The sequence below is a fragment of the Oncorhynchus gorbuscha genome, linkage group LG10, assembly GCF_021184085.1.
Source record: "Oncorhynchus gorbuscha isolate QuinsamMale2020 ecotype Even-year linkage group LG10, OgorEven_v1.0, whole genome shotgun sequence".
In the NCBI taxonomy this organism is placed as follows: Eukaryota; Metazoa; Chordata; class Actinopteri; order Salmoniformes; family Salmonidae; genus Oncorhynchus; species Oncorhynchus gorbuscha.
This window is the reverse complement of record NC_060182.1, coordinates 80,018,254-80,031,598: the sequence shown is the minus strand read 5'-3', so window position 1 is coordinate 80,031,598 and position 13,345 is coordinate 80,018,254. Positions and strand designations below refer to the sequence as shown.

Sequence of the window (13,345 nt, the reverse complement as noted above, 5' to 3'; positions counted from 1 at the left end):
TGACGCTTAAAGTTAGTGAGGGAGATATAAGTCTCCAACTTCAGTGATTTTTGCAATTTGTTCCAGTCATTGGCAGCAAAGAACTGGAAGGAAAAGCAGCCAAAGGAGGTGTTGGCTTTGGGGATGACCGGTGAAATATACTGTACCTGCTGGAGTGCGTGCTACGGGTGGGTGTTGTTATGGTGACCAGTGAGCTGAGATAAGGCGGAGCTTTACCTAGCAAAGACTTATAGATGACCTGGAGCCAGTGGGTTTGGCGACGAATATGTAGCGAGGACCAGCCAACGAGAGCATACAGGTCGCAGTGGTGGGTAGTATATGGGGCTTTGGTGACAGAAAGGATGGCACTGTGATAGACTGCATTCAATTTGCTTTGTGTTCCCACTCACTCTCATACACACAGACCGCCAGCGTATACAGTAGCATAGCATGCCTAAATACTGTGCAGTGTGTAGTGAAAGTACACAAAGTTTTCACATTTTGCTGCCTTAAAAAATAGCGTTTTCTTTTTCCAAATTTAAAGCAACAAAATACTGATAATTTCACTAGGCACTGTTAACACGTATTTAGGTAGTTGACTTTGCTCTCTGTCTCTTAACAATTCTCTAATCATTGTGATTTGAACCGCCGCTGCTTTGGCTGTGGAAGTATAGCTGACATTGTATTTTGCCCTCTCTCTCTCTCCACTCCACAGCTTAACAGGATAAACGGTCCTCCCTCCCCCCAGCCCACTCCCAGCAGCTCAGGCCGCATAGCCGCGGTATGTCCGTATATCCAGGTGCCCGTCCCAGGCAGACAAGAGGTGGGCTATGCTCTGCCCCCAGACCCCGTCAAACCACCGTTTGTCCCTGGGACTGGCACCATCAGCCATGGCCGCTCCAAATCAGGTCAGTCCCTGTGCCACACTGCAGCTTTACCTACTTTATCGGTCTTAGACTACTTACTGTCAGACTATATCTGTTTATTTGGGACACCTTGGTTTATCTGATCTGGACAGTCCTGAGATTGCTCTGGCATAGCTGGTAACTTCTCTGAAATTTCAGATCTAAATTAGTAATATTTTTTCAGATTATTATTATTATTTTTTTAAAATCTGTCTCAGCGTTCTCTAACTTCTTGTCTATTTCGTCATGTCTGTCTGTGGACCTCTTCTTCTCCTGCCCTTATTCGTATCGTCTGTTCTGTCGGTGTTGTTGATGTTGTGGTTCCACGCTGTGCGTGGTTTCGGGCTCAGCAGAGGAGGAAGGGTGCGGTGTGAGGAAGCCCTTCGTCCAATGGAAGGTCTCAGATTTAGACATCATAGTGGACCCCATGGAGATGAGAGACGTGCCCCGGTCCCCCTCAGGGGCCTGCAGTGCCGACACAGTCTGGAGCCAGGGGCTAGGGCAGCAGAAGCAGATGGGCCTAAGTTACAGGGCTCAATATCAACAACATAAATGTAGATAGTTCTGCACTTGCATGTATAACATAGTTACAACTTTTACCTAAAACCAATACCACAGCCTTCCCTTATTTTATACATATTAAATATATTTATAACATTAAATATACACATTGAGTGGGGTCTCCGTAACAAGGCCTCAGTAACAGTAACATACTATAATAAAATAAACATTGCAAGTTTTATTAGTCGTATGTAGACGATACACATGGTAAACACCATCCAACAAAATGCTTACTTGCAGGTTCCTATATCAACAACATAGCATAGGATAACAGCTACATAAAACTAATGCCACACCCTTGTCATCCCTCCTTATATAAAATATGTACAGGTTGAAATCATTATGTAACTATTGTGTTCATCTTCAGTAGGCCTATGTGAGGTTACATTTCTTTTGGACCTAGAAAATGTATTTATTTACAGTACTAGTCAAAAGTATGGACACACCTACACATTCCAAGAGTATTAGACATCCAAACTGTGAAATAATGGCATATGGCATCATGTAGTAACCGAAAAAGTGTTAAACAAATCAAAATGTATTTCAGATGATTGATTCTTCAAAGTAGCCACCCTTTTCCTTAATGACAGCTTTACACACTCGTGACATTCTCTCTACCAGCTTCACCTGGAATGCTTTTCCAACAGTCTTGAAGGAGTTCCCACATATGCTGAGCACTTGTTGGCTGCTTTTCCTTCACTCATCCCAAACTATCACAATTGGGTTGAGGTCGGGTGATTGTGGAGGCCAGGTCATCTGATGCAGCCCTCCATCACTCCCCTTCCTTCTTGGTCAAATAGCCCTTACACGGCCTGGAGGTGTGTTGGGTCATTGTCCTGTTAAAAGCAAATGATAGTCCCACTAAGCGCAAATCAGATGGGATTTCGCTGCAGAATGCTGTGGTAAACATGCTGGTTAAGTGTGCCTTGAATTCAAAATAAATCACAAGCAACGCACCATCACACCACCTCCTCCATGCTTCATGGTGGGAACCACACATGCAGAGATCATCCGTTCACCTACTCTGCATCTCAGAAAGACACTGCGGCTGGACCCAAAAATCTCAAATTTGGACTCATCAGACCAAAGGACAGATTTCCACCGGTATAATGTCCATTGCTCGTGCTTCTTGTCCATTGCGCGTGCTTCTAATACAAATTAAGAAAACCCCTTGAATGAGTAGGTGTGTCCAAACTTTTGACTGGTACTTTATATCGGAATGAATTGTAATTGTGTGCCCAGAATACCACTGTCAGTATGAACAGCCTCAATTGAATAAGGGGAAATGGTTAGGTAACATGGTTTATTTGTATGGACAAAAATGGGCGTATGATGTTAGAGAAGGGGTTACTGCAGCATTGTTCTCCACCTCTTTGAATGTAACAAGCCAAACATGTCTCACAAATAGAACTCAGATACAGTAGAGAGCGAAATGAGGGGTTGTCTGTGATGGACTTGAGCTGTGCCCCAAATGGCACCCTGTTCCATATACAGTACCAGTCAAAAGTTTGGACTCAGCTACTCATTCCAGGGTTTTTATTTATTTTTACAATTTTTTACATTGTGAAATAACATATGGAATCATGTAGTAACCAAAAAAGTGTTAAACAAATCCAAATATATTTTATTTTTGAGATTCTTCAAAGAAAGCCACCCTTTGCCTTGGACAGCTTTGCACACTCTTGGCATTCTCTCAACTAGCTTCATGACGTAATCACCTGGAATGCATTTCAATTGAACCAAGATGGCGTAGCAGTCGGACGTATGTTTGTCTTGTCCCATGTAAATAGTCGTTTTCCTCTCGTTTATTTTGTATATATTTTAATCTCACTTTCCTTCTACGGACTGAATATAAATTGCTTTAGAACCAGAACCCCATCAGCAGCTAACTAGCTAGTAGTCAGTTAGCCACTGCTAGCGGTCTTCACTGTTAACTCGGACAACAGTCAGCTTCAGCTCGGTCAACACCTGCCAGTCTGCACAGCGCGATATCAACCCAGAGCATATCGGACTGCTTTTTCTCTACCACATCTCCGGGTTCTCTGGACCATTACACCGGATCATCGTAGCTAGCTAGCAACAACCTGAGTGGCTACTGCTGGCTAACACCTCTGTCCCAAAGCAAGCACCAGTTAGCCTTGAGCTAGCCTCGAGCTAGGCCCATCTCTTAGCTAGCCAAAGAGGTTTACCAGCTCATTTTTGGGTTACAATACCTCTTTAGCCAATTGGCCTGGACCCTTTATTGCTGACACGGAGCCCCGCCGATCCATCACCACTGGTCTGCTGACTTAATTGTCCGAGGAGGTTTCAACAGGCTTTTCCGTTGCGACGTTGCTGAAGACCCATCTGCTAGCCCCGGCCTGCTAGCTTTTTGAATCGCCTTGTCTCCAGCTTGCCTAGTATAGTAGCGACTACCAAACGTCTCCTTGACTCACCAATTGCTGCTCATTGGACCCTATGATCACTCGGCTACACATGCCTCTCCCTAATGTCAATATGCCTTGTCTGCCTTGCTGTTTATGTTAGTTATTATTGTTTTATTTCACTGTAGAGCCCCCAGCCCCGCCCAACATGCCTTAGATAGCTCTTTTGTCCCACACCCCACACATTCTGAGACCTCACCTGGCTTAACTGGTGCCTCCAGAGACACAACCGCTCTCATCGTCACTCAATGCCTAGTTTTACCTCCACTGTACTCACATCCTACCATACCTTGTCTGTACACTATGCCCTGAATCTATTCTATCACGCCCAGAAATCTGCTCCTTTTATTATCTGTTCCCAACGCACTAGACGACCAGTTCTTATAGCCTTTAGCTGTACCCTTATCCTTTCTTTTGTGTTATTGACTCTACGTTTGTTTATCCCATGTGTAACTCTGTGTTGTTGTTTCCGTCGCACTGCTTTATCTTTGCCAGGTCGCAGTTGTAAATGAGAACTTGTTCTCAACTGGCCTACCTGGTTACATAAAGGTGAAATAAAAAAATAACAGGTGTGCCTTGTTAATAATTTCTGGAATTTCTTTCTTTAATGCGTTTGAGTCAATCAGTTGTGCTGTGGCAAGGTAGAGGTGGTATACAGAAGATAGCTCTATTTGGTAAAAGATCAAGTCCATATTATGGCAGTTCAAATAAGCAAAGAGAAATGACTTTCCATCATTACTTTAAGACTGAGGTGCAGTTAATCCAGAAAATGTCAAGAACTTTGAAAGTTCCTTCAAGTGCTGCCGCAAAAACAATCAAGTGCTATGATGAAACTGGCTCTCATGAGGACCATCACAGGAAAGAAATACCCAGAGTTACCTCTGCTGCATAGGATAAATTCATTAGAATAACTGCACCTCAGATTGTAGCCCAAATAAATGCTACACAGAGTAAAAGTATCAGACACATCTCAACATCAACTGTTCAGGGGAGAATGCGTGAATCAGGCATTCATGGTCGAATTGCTGCAAAGAAACCACTACTAAAGGACACCAATAATAAGAAGAGACTTGCTTGGACCAAGAAACACAAGGAATGGACATTAGACCGGAGAAAATCTGTCCTTTGGTTTTATGAGTCCAAATGTGAGATTTTTTGTTCCAACCGCCATGTCTTTGTGAGACGCTGTGTAGGTGATGCTCTCCACATGTGTGGTTCCCACTGTGAAGCATGGAGGAAGAGGTGTGATATTGTGGGGGTGCTTTGCTGGTGACACTGTCAGTGATTTATTTAGAATTCAAGGCACACTTAACCAGCATGGCATGGCTACCACAGCATTCTGCAACGATACGCCATCCCATCTGGTTTGCGCTTATCATTTGTTTTTCAACAGGACAATGACCCAACACACCTCCAGGCTGTGTAAGGGCTATTTGACCAAGAAGGAGAGTGAAGGAGTGAAGGACAAGCAGCCAACAAGTGCTTAGAATATGTGGGAACTCCTTCAAGACTGTTGGAAAAGCATTCCAGGTGAAGCTGGTTGAGAGAATACCAAGAGTGTGCAAAGCTGTCATCAAAGCAAAGGGTGGATCCTTTGAATAATAAAAAATAAAAATAAAATATATATATATATAAAACACTTGTTTGGTTACTTCATGATTCTATGTGTGTTATTTCATAGTTTTGATGTCTTCACTATTATTTGACAATGTATAAAATAGTAAAATAAAGAAAAACTCTTGAATGAGTAGGTGTGTCCAAACGTTTGACTGGTACTGTCTAAGCCCTACTTTTCACCAGAGCCCTATTTCAGATGCAGCCTTAGATCCTGTAGTCCTTCTAGAAGTACCTTTTAAATAGTGCTGGGCAGTTGTAATGTTTGAAAGGGAGAGTAGGCAAGGATTAATTGGCACAGACACTGCAAAAGGTTTAATAGGAAGTCTGGCAGACAGACAGGGAATAGTTTACCTCCAGACACACTATGTCTCAAAGAGAGAGAGAGAGAGAGAGTGATAGACACTCTAATCTCTTTAACCCGATCAGAATCGGGGACCAAAATACACCCAGCACATACATCTTGTATTAGACCTGACCCTGTGTCCCTCAGGTCAGTCTGTAGGTATAGAGGGCAAGCTGTTCCTGTATTGTATCAGTCTGTAGGTATGGAGGGCAAGCTGTTCCTGTATTGTATCAGTCTGTAGGTATGGAGGGCAAGCTGTTCCTGTACTGTGCCAGTCTGTAGGTATGGAGGGCACAAGGCAAAGAGAGCAAAGTGATCTAGAAATTGAAACGTATTAGCTACAGGGACTAGTTCTTCAAATAGACAGTGTGTTGTGTGTGTGTGTAACTATACTTTCCGTTGCTCATTTGGACTAGCATCAACATTCCGTCGATCATTTCTCGAGACAACTAGAATATCACAGCTCATCTTTCTTAACCGTTATCCTGGAACACAGACTATCTACCTGCTGTCTTCTTTTACCACTTTCTCTGTCTTTCTCACCCTATCCCTCTCTCTCTCTCTCTCTCTCTCTCTCTCTGTGTACCCCTCCTGTAGCCAATGAAGCAGTGTGGCCCACCCTTAGTAAAAGTGTCTCCTCGATGCAACCTTCAGATTGGAGAAACACCAGCCCAGACCAGGTGAGATCCCTGCTCCACCTCCCACTACTAGTCATTGGGTACATCACAATAGTCTAAAGTGGCTTACTATCATCATCTCCTCTCTCATCTGCAAGGATATTAAATAACTAACCATTAAAAGCAATTCCTGGTTGGTGTTCTACACCATATTGGTTTCACAGACCCAGTATTTTTTAGATCAATACAGACGGAGAGGACACAAGTAGAAGCCACTTAAGACTATTGAGATGCAGCCATTCAATTTTGGCTCTTTCACACACTCCTTGGACTCTCCTTCCTACTGTCCTATAATGCATCTAACTGGTTCATGGTGTTTCCCTCCACAGAGCCTTGACTTCAGTAAGCTACCAGGAGGATCCGTGTCCAAACCACTACCCATCTATGGGACCTATCCTGCACCTACTGGCCACCCGTCTATAGTCTGCTCTACCAGCTCCCTGACCAGGTCCGCCCCTGCCACTTTAGCCTGGCAGCGTTCAGCCCCAGCACCTCCTGGTTACTCCTCCCAGCAGATCCAGCAGCGTATCTCTGTCCCTCCTAGCCCCACACCTCAGTCAGGCCTGGGGGAGGGGGAGAGTCCTGACCCCCTGCCGGCTGTGGCTGTGAGACCCTACGTTCCAGACCGGTCCTCCTCCAGGCCTCAGTCCCCCAGGAAGGGCCCTGCCACTATGAACTCCTCCTCCATCTACCACATGTACCTGCAGCAGCCTGCAGCAGCCAAGAGCTACCCAGCAGGAGGCAGATCTGCTGTCAAAGCAGGTAAACGCCTCAATTGATGGACATGATATTTTTTAAAGAGTCAGTCAGACCTGGGTTCTAATAGTATTTGATTTCCTTCAAATAATTAAGCGTCACTTAATTGAGCATGCCTTGCACAGTGGGACCAATGTAATAGTTCCAAAAGTGCAAAGGCACTCCAGGGAGTCTCAATCAAACTCTCAAAGTATTTGAAGAAAACAAATAGTATTTCAACCCCGGCCTGATTCAGATAATGCTTGACTTTCCTGTTGGGTCTCAATCTGTATGGTCTTATATTAATATCTCCATCTTCTTTTGTTCATAGTGTATGGGAAACCTGTGCTTCCCTCCAGCACCTCTCCCTCCCCTGTGCCCTTCCAGCATGAGGCCCTGTCCCCAGGAGGAGAGAGTGGAGGGGACATGGTGGACAGGGAAGGGGACACCACAGAGGGTAGACTCCTAACCCCTCCCAGCGTGGAGAACATCCCGCGGCCCCTGAGCCCCACCAAGCTGACCCCCGTGGCCCACTCCCCGCTGCGCTACCAGAGCGACGCCGACCTAGAGGTCCTGCGCCGGCGGCTGACCAATGCACCGCGCCCGCTGAAGAAACGCAGCTCCATCACAGAGCCAGAGGGCCCCACCGGACCCAACATCCAGAAGCTCCTGTACCAGCGCTTCAACACCCTGGCCGGAGGCATGGAGGGCGGCAACAGCACCCCATTCTACCAGCCCGTCTTCATGGGTGGTGTCCTGGGATGTCCTGACATGGACAACATCAACACTTCTAATGGGAACCTGATCGGGACAGCTTCCCTGGTCATCACTGCCGCAGACGGTACCAACTCAGACCATCGCCTGTCCTCTTCCATGTCCCCTTCCTCTGACTCCAATGAGAGGAGGACACGCCCACCCAGTGAGACCACTCCCCGCATGCCCACCCCCCAGCCCAGCTTGGAAGACAACAACAACCAACCTGGTCCTTCTAGCACCACCTCCACTCCCAGGCCCATCCCCATCCCTGAGGCCTCGTCTCCCCAGCCGAAAGAAACCTCTCCCCGGACTGTCACACCCCCGGCATTGCCTAAGGTCAACCTGCGGAGCCACAGCTCCATAATGCAACAGCATGCTTCCATTTTGTGTGCCATAATATACAGGGTCTAGAGATTCTTCTGGTCAGGTCACATGGTCTGCAAAAAATCTGACTTATGCTAGAGTTGCCATCTGAGTTGCAGACATTGCTTTCTTCACAGGAAAAATTCCCTGCCCTAGTCATGACATTAGACCACAGGAGGCTGCTGAGGGGAAGACAGCTCATAATAATGACTGGAATGAAGTAAAGGGAATGGTATCAAACACATGGAAACCACTTGTTTGATGTGTTTGATAGCATTCCATTCCATTCATTCCGTTCCAGCCATTACTGTGAGTCCGTCCGCCCCTGGGGCGGCAGGGTAACCTAGTGGTTAGAGCGTTGGACTAGTAACCGAAAGGTTGCAATTTCGAATCCCCGAGCTAACAAGGTACAAATCTGTCGTTCTGCCCCTGAACAGGCAGTTAACCCACTGTTCCTAGGCCGTCATTGAAAATAAGAATTTGTTCTTAACTGACTTGCCTAGTAAAATAAAGGTAAAATAAATAAAAAATTAAGGTGCCACCAACACCTGTGCATTAGCCAGAGAGTAACTCCACTTTCTCTGTCTCAGCAGATCAAGAGGACTAACCTGAAGAAACCTGAGTCAGAGAGGACAGGCCATGGGCTGCGGGTCAAGTTCAACCCTCTTGCCCTGCTACTGGATGCCTCTCTGGAGGGAGAGTTTGACTTGGTGCAGCGGATCATCTATGAGGTAATCATAGGCTCTTCAATTAAATTCAAACTTTATTGTCCCAGAAGAGAAATTCCTTGTGTTGAGTCTTCTCATTTTACTTACCATTCTGTCAGCTTGTAAGAGATTTCAAACTGACTTCTAAATCAGCTGCTCTTTAAAAATGTTAATGGCTTTTGTGACTGTTTATATAAAAAGGGTTTTATCAATACATTTCTACTTGAGTCATGAAATAAATGTGACTAATTGATCCTTTCCCCCATGCAGGTTGAGAACCCCAGCACGGCTAATGACGAGGGCATCACCCCCCTTCACAACGCCGTATGTGCTGGACGTCACCACATCGTCAAGTTCCTGCTCGACTTTGGAGTTAACGTCAACGCTGCTGACAGCGATGGATGGTGAGGACATACACTGTGACCATTTCTCATTGACCTTCTCTTTCTCTCCTCTCTTTCTCTTTGACCTTACCTTAGCTTTGGTCAGCTGCATTTAAAACGGTCAATACTTCACAATGTCTCCATGAACGTCTCTCCTTTTGTGTCTGTCATGTGCTCAGGACCCCACTACACTGTGCGGCCTCCTGTAACAGTGTGCATCTCTGTAAGCTGCTGGTGGAGTCAGGGGCAGCCATCTTTGCCACCACCATCAGTGATGTGGAGACAGCGGCTGATAAATGTGAGGAGATGGAGGACGGATACACACAGTGTTCCCAGTTCCTCTTCGGTGAGTGGTGTTGTATAGAGAGACATGCGGCTCCTGTCTACAAAACAACCCCTAGCCCCTACACACTTTTGTAGATCTGTGGAGCTCAAAGGAGAGCTATGGGCCATGTCCCAAAAACAACACTTATCCCTACACACACGTTCTTGGATACGTAGAATTGGATCGGTATAAGCTATATGTCATCTAATCTTTATGAAGGCAAGGTAAAGCATCAACCTTATCGATGGTAACCATCCAATCCTTTACTAGGGGCAAGGAGATGCCCCTCAATCACGGCCGGTTGTGATACAGCCTGGAATCGAACCAGAGTCTGTAGTGACGCCTCTGGCACTGAGATGCAGTGCCTTAGACCGCTGTGCCACTGGAAGCCCCTGAGAACTGTGAAGTGACCCTCTTCCTCTCTGTCCATCTGCCAGGGCTGCAGGAGAAGCTAGGGGTGATGAATAAAGGGTCTGTGTATGCGCTGTGGGACTATGAGGCACAGAGCTCAGATGAGCTGTCCTTCCACGAGGGAGACGCCATCACCACCCTGAGTCGCAGGGACCACGCTGAGACAGAGTGGTGGTGGGCCAGGCTACATGACAATGAGGGCTACGTACCACGCAACCTGCTCGGGGTAAGGCCAGTCACCATGATGAATACAACTATGGTCTGAATCACTTGGAAGTTAATATCATAAAGATCCTATAATTTTGTTTAGTTATATGGTTAATGTGTTGTATCTAGGTATATAGATTTCAAAATTATGTGTGAAATTAGATACTAATTCAATGTTAGTTGAATTGATGAGGATCCCAAATGACCGAAGCGGCATCTCAAAATATTTGGTGTACCTGTCTGTAGAATACGAATTTCCATGATCAGAAAATACAATTAATAGTAACATTTTCTTCTTACAGTTGTATCCAAGGATCAAGCCTAGACAACGTTCTCTGGCATAGAGAAGACTGTGCACGTTGTTGTGCTCTGACTGGGCTCAGAGCTGGGTCTGACTGGATCTGCAGACAGTGGCTGTGCCCGGACAGTGCCCTCTCTTTGTGCCAGTCTGTGCCTCCCCAGAACAAAGGACAAGGGCCCGGGCATGGACAGAGGGGTCATATCCGGACAGACAGACATGCTTGGAATTGGTGGTCACTTACCTAAGAGGAAGTAGAGGCAGTATCCACGGCCCAGAGATCATTCAGAGAATACTCTGAGCAGAGCTCCCCTCTTTCCCTTCTCACTCAGTGTTTGTCTCCTGTGTGTCAGTCAGAGTAAGGCCTAAATGTGATGGTCTCAGAAAAGGGAGCAGAGAACAGGGGCAGTCATGAGTTATTGAATATGGGTTTTGCAGTAAGTGCTGTTTGAAGGCGATCAGAGTTCAAACTCTGGAGGTCATATCTTCAGGGTTCAGCAGAGGAAAGAAAGGAACAGGTTTTTACAAGATGAGAAAAGGAAGGAAAGTGACGGAAGGTGTAATTGAAAGACTTTGAAGGCCAGTTAAAACTACTAAAAGATGTGTGGAATGTTCTAAACAGTCATACAATGTTGGTGCTATTTATGCAAACCAAACGTGTTCTGAAGGAATGAGTGGAAGATGTAATGCTGGGATGGGAAAGTGAAAGGGGCTGCATTCTCTTCTACAGATGCAATAACTATGAAGCTAACTATGGGTGTGAATTTGAACTAAACTCATCATAAGCCTACAGTATATAAGTGCTTTATCACCTAAAAAGGCCTATAGTTGGATCTCTCTTTGGAGTGTTTCATTTTGAGTTACATTTTAACAGACGTTTGTACATTGTATTGTTTTCCCTTTTTTTGTTTCAAGTTGGTTGTTGTCTTTTTAATACCCATCATGCAAAGGGATACACATTTTGATCACTGATTATAGCCATACCACAGGAGGTTGGTGGCACCTTAATTGGGGAGGATGGGTTTGTGGTAATGGCTGGAGCGGAATAGTGGAATGGTATCAAATACAGCAAACATATGGTTTCCATGAGTTTGATGACATTCCATTTGCTCCGGTCCAGCCATTATTGTGAGACGTCCTCCCCTCAGCAGCCTCCACTGAGCCATACTGTACTATCTTTGGTATAGCCTACCTGTTGACTGATGCTGGCTTGATCAATAGGTTGTGTATCACCATCAGTTCTATGGGATGGTTTATGTGACAAAACGAACACCAAACAATATGCATAATGAAATGTAAATGTACACAATATAAATAATGATTTCCCTTAAATGGGAATAAAAAATGTTTTAACATATACTGAACAAAAATATGAATGCAACGTAAAGTGTTGGTCCCATGTTTCATAAACTGAAATAAAAGATTCCAGAAATGTTCTATATGCACGAAAAGCTTATTTCTCTAAAATGTTGTGCACAAATTAGTTTACATTTCTGTTAGTTAGCATTTCTTTTTTGCCAATATAACCCATCTACCTGACAGGTGTGGCATATTAAAAGGCTGATTAAACAGCATGATCTTTACACAGGTGCACCTTGTGCTGGGGACAATAAAATGCCACTCTAAAATGTACAGTTTTGTCACACAACACAATGCCACAGATGTCTCAAGTTTTGAGGGAGCATGCAATTGGCATGCTGACTGCAGGAATGTCCACCAGAACTGATGCAAGAGAATTTAATGTTCATTTCTCTGTCATTTTAGAAAATTTGGCAGTACCTCCAACCAGACCACGTACATAACCTCAGACCACGTATAACCACACCAGCCCAGGACCTCCACGTACAGCTTCTTCATCTGCAGGATTGGCTGAGACCAGCCACCCTGACAGTTGATGAAAATGTGGGTTTGTACAACCAAAGAATTGCTGCACAAACTGTCAGAAACTGTCTCAAGGAGCTCATCTGCATGCTCCTCATCCTCACCAGGGTCTTGGTCTGACTGCAGTTCGGCGTCGTAACTGACTTCAGTCGACAAATGCTCACCTTCGATGGTCATTGGCATGATGGAGGAGTGTGCTCTTTACGGATGAATCCTGTACCAAGCAGATGGCAGACAGTGTGTATGGCGTCGTGTTGGCAAGCTGTTTGCTGATGTCAACGTTGTGAATAGAGTGCCTCATGGTGGGGTTATGGTATAGGCAGGCATAAGCTATGGACAATGAACACAATTGCATTTTATCGAGGGAAATTTGAATGCACAGAGATACCGTGAGGAGATCCTGAGGCCCATTGTCGTGCCATTCATCCGCCGCCATCACCCGATGTTTCAGGATGATAATGCACGGCACCATGTCTCAAGGATCTGTACACAATTCCTGGAAGCTGAAAATGTCTCAGTTCTTCCATGGCCTGTATAATCACCAGACATGTCAACTGTTGATCATGTTTGGGATGTTCTGGATCGACGTGTACGACAGTGTGTTCCAGTTCCCGCCAATATCCATCAACTTCGCACAGCCATTGAAGAGGAGTGGGACAACATTGCACAGGCCACAATCAACAGCCTGATCAACTCTATGTGAAGGAGATGTGTTGTGCTTCATGATCTTTGAAATTGTTGCATGTTGCGGTTATATTTTAGTTCAGTATAGAA

The 13,345-nt window shown here is 45.3% G+C and overlaps 1 protein-coding gene across 10 annotated transcripts in view; it reads left to right on the top strand.

Moving 5' to 3' along the window:
* Positions 1–12,125, top strand: part of ppp1r13ba (protein phosphatase 1, regulatory subunit 13Ba) — a 46,138-nt gene extending 34,013 nt beyond the window's left edge. For 7 of the 10 annotated variants that reach the window (XM_046367190.1, XM_046367187.1, XM_046367191.1 and 4 more), the window contains 10 exons: positions 695–887; positions 1,238–1,438; positions 6,426–6,508; positions 6,835–7,267; positions 7,572–8,332; positions 8,950–9,090; positions 9,337–9,470; positions 9,629–9,795; positions 10,212–10,411; positions 10,695–12,125. In XM_046367190.1, coding sequence (XP_046223146.1) covers positions 695–887; positions 1,238–1,438; positions 6,426–6,508; positions 6,835–7,267; positions 7,572–8,332; positions 8,950–9,090; positions 9,337–9,470; positions 9,629–9,795; positions 10,212–10,411; positions 10,695–10,736 — 2,355 coding nt within the window. In that variant the 3' untranslated portion in view covers positions 10,737–12,125. The remainder of the gene's footprint in view (positions 1–694; positions 888–1,237; positions 1,439–6,425; positions 6,509–6,834; positions 7,268–7,571; positions 8,333–8,949; positions 9,091–9,336; positions 9,471–9,628; positions 9,796–10,211; positions 10,412–10,694) is intronic. The other 3 variants (XM_046367188.1, XM_046367193.1, XM_046367197.1) reach the window with 3 other exon arrangements.
* Positions 12,126–13,345: the final 1,220 nt, after the last annotated feature.